At 37.3% G+C, this 8941-nt stretch overlaps 1 protein-coding gene across 1 annotated transcript in view; it reads left to right on the top strand.

Moving 5' to 3' along the window:
- The first annotated feature begins 441 nt into the window (after nucleotides 1-441).
- LOC150106993 (alpha-tocopherol transfer protein-like) overlaps nucleotides 442-8941 on the top strand; it is a 35967-nt gene continuing 27467 nt past the window's right edge. Inside the window, exons 1-2 of the mRNA XM_090393534.1 lie at nucleotides 442-592; nucleotides 6490-6735. Coding sequence (XP_090249660.1) covers nucleotides 442-592; nucleotides 6490-6735 — 397 coding nt within the window. The remainder of the gene's footprint in view (nucleotides 593-6489; nucleotides 6736-8941) is intronic.

Genomic DNA, 8941 nt, shown 5'->3' with positions numbered 1-8941 from the left:
TGCAGTGAGCGGTCTAAAGATTACACAATCTAGAAACCCTGCTGTCGAGGCTGAACAAGAAACCTCTCAAGCTTCTTCGTAGTTCCAATAAACAGAATGAAGGTTAGCAATAAAATTCATCTCCCTGCTAAAGATATTCACAAATCATCCACGTTAACATTTGGATTCGAAACCAACAGAAAAAGTTATTCACTGGACCAACCAGACCGGCAAATGTAAAATCTTCTGATTAACAATCCGGATTTAATCCCATCCAATTGTGATTGTTATATACTCAAGTGCGTTAATTATTTCGACACGTAAAGCTATTTGTACTTAATTTTATTCAGTTAAATAAGAATATTAATTTAATAAGAACTTTAGAATATTTCTTCGCTTAGTTTATTAGCATTAAATTTATTATACATAAAACTCTTGTACTCGTTTTTCAGCATTCCCGACATGGAGAGTAATGGCGTGGACACCGCCATCTACCGGCCACTGACAGACACAACGTTAACACCGGACATAATTCGGCAAGCAAAAGAGGAGTTAAATGAGGACAGCGAAACGCGCAGCGAAGGGGTCAAGGCACTGCGAGAGATGTTGGAAAGTGAGTTTTTGTTTTATTTTATTTTTCTGATATGCAAATATATTATATTGCAATTACAGTTACAGCTGAAGCTGTTTTGGCGTTACAGCCGGAACAACTGAGGCAAATGAAGCCAGTGTATTGTGCCTCTTAATCGCGTTTGTTCTTCTGTCCACTTTGCCTGTTTTACGGAAAGAAATCCTTCGGGATTTTAGGGAATTACTTCACATGAGGCCTGCTACTTCGCCTTCAATCGAAGGTCATTTTTTGCTGAGTGGATAGCGAATTAGCTCTCCGAGATAAAGTCTATCGCCGCTATGAGATTGCTGCACTTTATTGGAGGACTGAAGTGGCTTGAAATATCCCGCGTTGGGTCCCTAGAGTAGCCACGGAATATCTGACATACGCGGCATCGATACCAATTGCTTTTTTGAGGTGGGATTTCGCACAAATGTTTTTTTTTAATTTTTTTTGAATAATCCTCTTTTGTTTACTTAATGATTATTCCGAAATCTCATCTATAATGCCATTTATTGAAGAATTCAGCGATAGTGCTTGGAAGTTTCCATTGAAAGTAAATCAAGGGGCATTTGAAGCTGAGTCCTTTCTGATTACGTCTGTATTACACCTAGGGTGAAATATAGTCGTAATAACTCCATTTCTTTGTTATTTTACCAATTTCTACCTTTCTTTCTTTTCCTATGACCTGATTTTTACTACTAATGGTTGAATACCGTTTATATTGCATTTATTCGAACAAAAAACTATAAAAAAAATCGACTGATTTTTCCCCCTTTTAACATGACGTGCTCCCATTGGTCGAAAGAGACTTCCGTTTGAATAAAAATCGTAACAAGTAATAGCACATTATGAAATGAAGATAAGTGAGTATCATTCGTAGGAGATTGTAGGACGGTTTGTCCCCCAAAACATCGAAGCCGCTCTGAGATCGCACACATTGAGCACAGTCGCTAATATCTTGCAGTTGCAGAAGTGACTTCAATAAAGGCGGCTTAGTTGTGTTTGGCACGCGGGCTTTGAAACTGCAGTTAGGGGATGATGATGATTAGGAACCTAAGTTTAAAGGCTCATAAAGAAACAACTGGGAATGAGTAAGTGAGCGTGCAATTAATTTGAAGCGAGTAGGATTGAGAGCCTAATCAACCACCATCTGAAATTAGTCGTTAATTATGTCGTTCAGGACATTTGCAGGCTCTTTCATTATGAAGGAGCATCGTTGGTTTTTAAGATATGAAAGGAAGCGTTGCATTTCTTTCCTTTTTTTTTCTTTTTTAAAAAAACAAACAAACAACAAAACCCTCAAATCACCAATGTCTTCTCTCTCTTAACGAAGATGAGACGTTATGCTATTAACGAAGAAGAATTTCGTGCTATTATGAAACCAATATTTATTATCCAGAAAAAGAGCTTTTTGATGTCATACGAAGATTACAAAATAAGTAAAATGGAAAGAAAACCTTTAGTTTTCATCTGTTATATATAAATTCTATTCTATTATATATAATATATATACAAAGAAAGGATATTTTTTTAATCACTAGTACTTTAAAGATAGCACATTAATAATTAAGGTTTTGGGATCCCTTACATCTGAGGGGACTTTTTACAATGTAGTAACTATTTTCCCTCCTCCTCTGTTTATGATCAGGGCCCTTTCCCAATTGATCTACTTGCTTGTAGCTTGCTAAAGACTGACTTCAGCAACTCGCTTCATTGCAGAACAAACATTCCTACTCAATCTATCATGTGAGCATTGAGATGCTCGCTGGAATTGCTTCCGTAAAAACAGAAAAACAGTACCACTTTATATGGATCAGAGACAGCAAAATATTCCTTAGAAAGACACAAGACGCAAAATCAATCGAAATAAAATCCGTATAAGACCTCAACAGGTTGCCACATTGAAAGGAATATTGACAACTCGTAAAGAAGGAACAACACACCAACCAACATGAATGTAGACCATCAAGCAGAAGTAATCACCCCGGAACATGATAATTATCACACTCTGAAATCAATAACAGAATGGAAACAAGTGACAATCCCCAAAACAGGACTAACTATTCCTCACATCAACATCAGAAGCATTCAAATATACTGGCTGACCCTGCAAGCTTATCTGAAGGAAGTTATAGACGACATAGATATTTTAATACTAACTGAAGTATCTAACAAACGAAGAGGCATCCACCTACCAAATGTCACACTTCCAACAACACAAACACTGCAGACAAACAAAACGAGGCGGTGGTATAATAATATTTACCAAACATAAACTAGAAGTAACAGAAATAAACTATAAATTAGAATACGCAGAAAACATATGCATCGAAATTAAAAACATCAAACAAGAAAACTCCCTGATATTAAATACAATATACAGACCACCCAACTTAAGCACCACAAAATTCCTAGAAGAACTAAACAGATGGCTTTCAACCACGGAAGTAGGCACCTCAGAATACTTAATAATAGGAGACATTAATATAAACATTAGGAACATAAATAACAACACAGAACAATACCTAGACCTATTATCGGCATATAACATAACCCCATCCATACAGTCGTACACACGAGAAGAGATAGTCGGAAATACAACTTCATCCTGCATTGACCATGTAAATATACGGGCCCCTCCAAACAGCCACACAGTAGCCGTCATAACATGCAAACTGGCACACCATTATTTCACAGCATTACAGTTACACCTGAACCAGAACCCATAAAACTCACTGAGACTACAAAACAGTATTATAGCATTCTAAACGAAACAATAGTAAACGATAAAATAGAAACACAAACTGGATGCAGATAGCATCTTTAGAAGCTGTCTGCTGAAGCTGTATATAATAATCTTAAACTTGCATTTAACAAAATATATAACAAAGCATTAACAAAAATAAAAATACGCCCCCAAACGAAACAAAATCCATGGATAACAGAAAACATATTAACAGACATACAAAGAAAAGATGCCGTATGGAAACAACTTAAGAAGTCGCCGAACAATATCGCTTTCAAAGCTGAATAAAATAGAAAACGGAATCTCCTAACAACCCAGATTAGAACGACAAAAAGAAACTATTACAGCAACAAATTAACAACAGCTCAGAATGACATAAAGAAAACCTGGCACCTGATTAATGAAATGCTGGACAATATACACAGAACCACTGCCTCAGAAACAATAAAATACAGCTTTGCCTGTGACCCCAAATCCATCAAACAGTTGGCAAACAACTTTAATCAGCACTTCGTGAACTCTGTCCAAAAACTACAAGAAACAACCTTTCCTCACACGAACGAACATTCTCCACTAGGTCCACGAGAAACCCAGTCGATGTGGTTCCCCACAGTAACAAAAGAAGAACTATCACTGGTAATTCAACAAAATAACCCTAACAAAGGACCGGGGATAGGCGGAATCAGACCAAAAGACATCAAAAAACACTCAACCAACTTACTTCCAGTTATACAAAAACTGTTAAATCAAATCTTCGAAACGGGACACATACCTGAAACACTAAAGAGTGCATTAATCACACCCATACACAAACAGGGAAAAAGAAACACTATAAGTAATTACATATCCATCGCCACGTTGTCTGTAATCAATCAAATCATGGAGCGCATCGTGCATCACAAACTCTCCACATACGTTGAAAAATTTCAAATCATACCCAAAACACAATATGGCTTTCAAAAGAATAAAGGAACAGCAACACTCCTGAAAGATTTCACAGATCTAATAAACGCTGCATTGGATAAAAACAGAATAAAATTAGTGGTATTCATTGACCTAACAAAAGCATTTGACACACTAACACACAAAACCTTGTTAACAAAACTAACGCATATCGGAATTGGAGGTCGCCTACTGCAGTGATTTAAAGCATACACGAAAAACAGAAAGCACACCACACGTATAGGATCAGCGTACAGCAAAGAGGTACATGTAACCTGTGGAGTACCACAAGGAGCTGTCCTATCTCCCATTCTATTTAAAATATACACACACGACATAAGCCACCTTCCCCTAAAAAGTAAAATCTATATAAACCCTGGAAAAACAAAACTAATGATATTCAAAAACCCTCAAACCCTGCTCATAGAAACTAAATATCTCACTGTCCGACATTTATCCTCCTATACACAAAGCACAGAACCTAAAAATCACAACCATCACACAGGTGAAAACAACACGCTATCTTGGACTTCACTTCGATGCTGATCAAAGTTGGAATAGCCATAGAAACTACCTACATACCAAGCTTAGGATAATAACAAGCAAACTATACAGATTATAAGACATTGCCCAACCCACATAAAAATACTAATCTCTAAAGCATTATGTGAAAACATTTGAAGATATGCAATCGCATCATACTCATTCTGAGCAGACTACAGACTTAACAGGTTACAATGGTTGCATGATAAAATGGTAAAACTGATATTCTGGGAACAACCCACTCTTATGCAGGAAGCACGGACAAAACACAAAATATTTAAGGTGAAACCCTTATGCCACTACACAATCATGTAAAAATATTACTACAGCCCGACCTATAGAGTAACCAGAAAAACATATCAAACAACAAGACCACAGTCAACAAACTACATAACATATAACAATCAACACGGCAAAGCCACCCGAAACTTCTACGTACCTGACATGATAAACAAACTGCCGTTCGACAACAGAAACCTAGGAACATACAGAGAGCTGGAACAGGCGCTGTATAAATATTACAGCGAGAATGAAAATTAGAGCAATTCCTGTTTCTCTCTACCCACACACACACACACACAAGCCTATGACAAACCCCCTCTCAAAAACCATCACTACAAGAACACAAAGAAACAAACACGCCATGTCTAAATCCAATCCTATTTGCAAAAAAAAAAAAGAAAAAAAGTTAAACTGTAATGGCACTTGAAATCTTCCAAGCACGTACCAATAAACAGTAAAATCATGACATGGCTTGCGATCATTACAGGAACATAACCATGAAACCACCACCATCTATCATCTATTAACTTCCTCTGATAAGCTCTGCTAAGCTTCGAGGAAGAAAATTATTAACTTGCAAGTATCTGTTAATCACAATTGTAATGTGTCATAAATATTACAGTATTTATGTATGCAATTTATCTGAGACATAAAAAAATTATTATTATTATTATTTATGATGAATATGTAAACTTGTTTTTACATATTCATTGACCAGAAAAAACACATAAAAAGAAGTAGGTTGGGTTTTGACCGTCATAATAAATAAACGAAACTGACTAGTTTCGCCACAAGGCTAACGTGAACTATAACATTACTAAAATAGAGAACGTGTAGAAACTGTTACAAGTTGAAACGCAAACCACGTACAGCGTGGGGATTAGCACAGGTTAACTATTGCTCAGTGATGAAGGCAAGATGGTTGGCGGAAGATTTAAAGTCTGACGTGTGGAAAGATCTAATGAACGGTTTCCAAATATCACTTATGATCGTTCCATGGTTTCTGTCGAGTGTGCCTTGTGAGTGAATAACCATCGTAGGCTCTTTTATGTTGCGAGCAATCAGTTTGTCTTCTATGTAAGGCATGGAGCTCTTTTCCTATTCAATGTTATGATGCGTTTATGTGTGAGAAATGAAAAGCTAGGCCCAAGCTGCCTCCTCAGTTGTTATTAACGCCTCCAATATGCTGTTCTTGTTTAATTTCCAAACCTCTAGAGGTCTTCCCTGCGTCAGTAAGGCCATAAGAACATGAAATATTATGAACACCAGGATATTAGTTGAAAGGGTTGGGGACTTTAGGCGAATGCAATACACCTCATATAGTCAAAATGGGCTTGAAAGCCATTTTTATGTAATGTGATTTTTTTATTTTTATTTCGCACAGATGAACGAGAGAATGGACTGATAGCCCGCACGGACGATCCCTTCCTGCTCCGATTTCTCCGAGCCCGTAAGTTCCAATGCGACCGTTCGTTTAAGCTGGTGCTAAACTACTACGACATCCGAGCCAGGAATCCTGTCTACCAGAACTTGCTTCCGTCCACCATCAAGGATACTTTGGCTGAAAACCGACATCTGTACTTGCCGTACAGGGATCAACACAATCGCCCCATCTACGTGGTTCGATTAGGTAAGAGCGTTCTTTGTGATGGAGCTAAACACTTCTGCCCCGATTTCCATCGTGCGATTTAAAATGCACTTGGCAGAATAAGCAATACTGAATTAAATTTCAACTTGACTAGCATATTAATTAATTATTATTATTTTTGTGGGTCTTTAACGTATAGTAAACGTATAGTACGCTAGTGATAAATCTTGAATGAAGGAGAAAATTTATTATACTACATTTAACAAGTATCAAAATTCTCGGAGAAATATTTGTATATTGGTAAAGGTGAAATTGATTGAAAAATAACGATAAAATCCATGATAAAAAAAATGCTTATGCATTATAAAATTAAGTGCCTTTGTGAAAACAACAGTTTGAAAATAGGTAAAAAAATGTTAGCATGCCAAAGTTTAGATCAAAGTTACAGAAGAGATAATCGGATTAAAAACATGTCAGGAGGCAGTCGCGTATGCAAAGTCTAAAAAGCTCCCGGGAGTTGCCCGTGGACACGCAAGGAGGAGCAACGGCACGGAGTGCAGATCAATTAGGTGCCCTGGGTAAAAACAATGACATAGTAGGGAGAATATCACAGCGGTGAATATATAGAGCTTGGCATCGCCAACTCGAGGCTTTTTTCATCTTGTTCCTGTCGTTCCCGGAGAAGGAAGTTCGAGTGCGGTCGAGAAGGACGATGTCCATAGGCAGCTATGCGGTCAGACAGAGATCCAACGCGAGCATAGGCCTCGGCACAGCGGTATGATCAGCATAGACTGAGATGATATGCAGGGCTACGTGGACCGATCCCCGCAGACCAACCTCGCCTACATTGAAGGAAGTGAATCGTGAACGCATCCGCTAGCCAGTCCTTTCTGAAAGAGTAAACCGGAGGAAGAAACAACGAACCATAAGAATATAACACATGATCGAAAGAGAAAGCCAGATTGATCCCAATGCCGTGGTAATGTAAGAACTTTTTAAATCTTTTGTATGTACAGGAATGTTAGATTGTAACGAAGATAGGAACTGATAAGTTCTTTCTTCGGAAGAACTTATCTGATCCACATATAGAATGTTATAGCTGTGTGTATGAGGACTTGCAAAGCGTTGTGATTGAATATATAGTTCTGTTATAGTCAGATAGTTCCTGAGACCAAGATTTGGATTAACTAAGCATGTTAAGTAATTAGAAGGAATTCATAATGTGTTTAGTGTTAGATATTGATTCATGTTGAAAAAGATTAGGAATGCCCAGGTTATACCTGCACGATTGAATTAGTTTAGTTAAGTAATTATCAGTAATTGCATCATATTGTTTAATGAATAAATCCTTTCTTGTCAACCTAATAACTTGCCTGATCTATGTTCTCAATGTTCTCAATAACTATCCCCAAATTTTTTTGTTTCCACAGGTTCTACTTTATGAGTAGAACCTGTGGAAACAAAAAAAAATGGGGATAGTTATGCCTGCAGTAAAATTGAAACATACGTTTTGGTGAAATTTGGAATAGTAATTGTATGAATATTGAATATTGTGCCACTCTGAGTGTTTTCTCCCAGACGACGAAGCTTCTCTACTCAAATAATTTTGGATGGCGCAGCATTAACAAATAAATTTTTCCAAAATTAGAAACGGGGTTAATACCAGAATTATACAAAGGGATTGGCTCTAGCCTGAAGCAGTGTCCTTGTTAACAGTGTGGTTCACTATCATTCAATACGTTTATAGCAGCCAACAGTTAGAGAAATAAGATTTGTATGAATAAGGAATCAATGAGACTTAAGAGATAATTAAGAGAGACAAAAATGACTAAATAAGGTAGATAGGTAAAGGTATATATCAAACTTGACGTAATTTAACATTGGAGAAGCCGGTAGAATAATTGAAGATTTAATTGGAAATTTACGTAGGCTGTTCAATAAGTAATAAGACTATATTTATACAGAAAACAGATTACCTTTAATCGTCATCATTTACATGGTCTTTTTCGAAGTAACTACTGTGAGACGCGATGCATTTGTCCCAACGTTGCGTCCACTTCTTAAACACATGTGAGAGTCCGTTTTTTAGAGTACTTTCAAAACCGCTTCCGCAGCTTTTACACATGCTTTATTGCTTTAGAAATGGCGGCCTCTTAGTGGCTTCTTGAGCTGAGGAAACAGGCAGAAATTGCACGGTGCGAGATCAGGACGGTATGGAGGGTGTGGTAGGATATCTGTGTTGTTCTTC

This window comes from Typopeltis vanoorti, chromosome 5 (assembly GCF_054136105.1).
Source record: "Typopeltis vanoorti isolate ZY-2024b chromosome 5, IOZ_Tvanoo_1.0, whole genome shotgun sequence".
Taxonomy (NCBI): Eukaryota; Metazoa; Arthropoda; class Arachnida; order Uropygi; family Thelyphonidae; genus Typopeltis; species Typopeltis vanoorti.
This window is presented reverse-complemented; position numbering and strand designations above follow the sequence as displayed.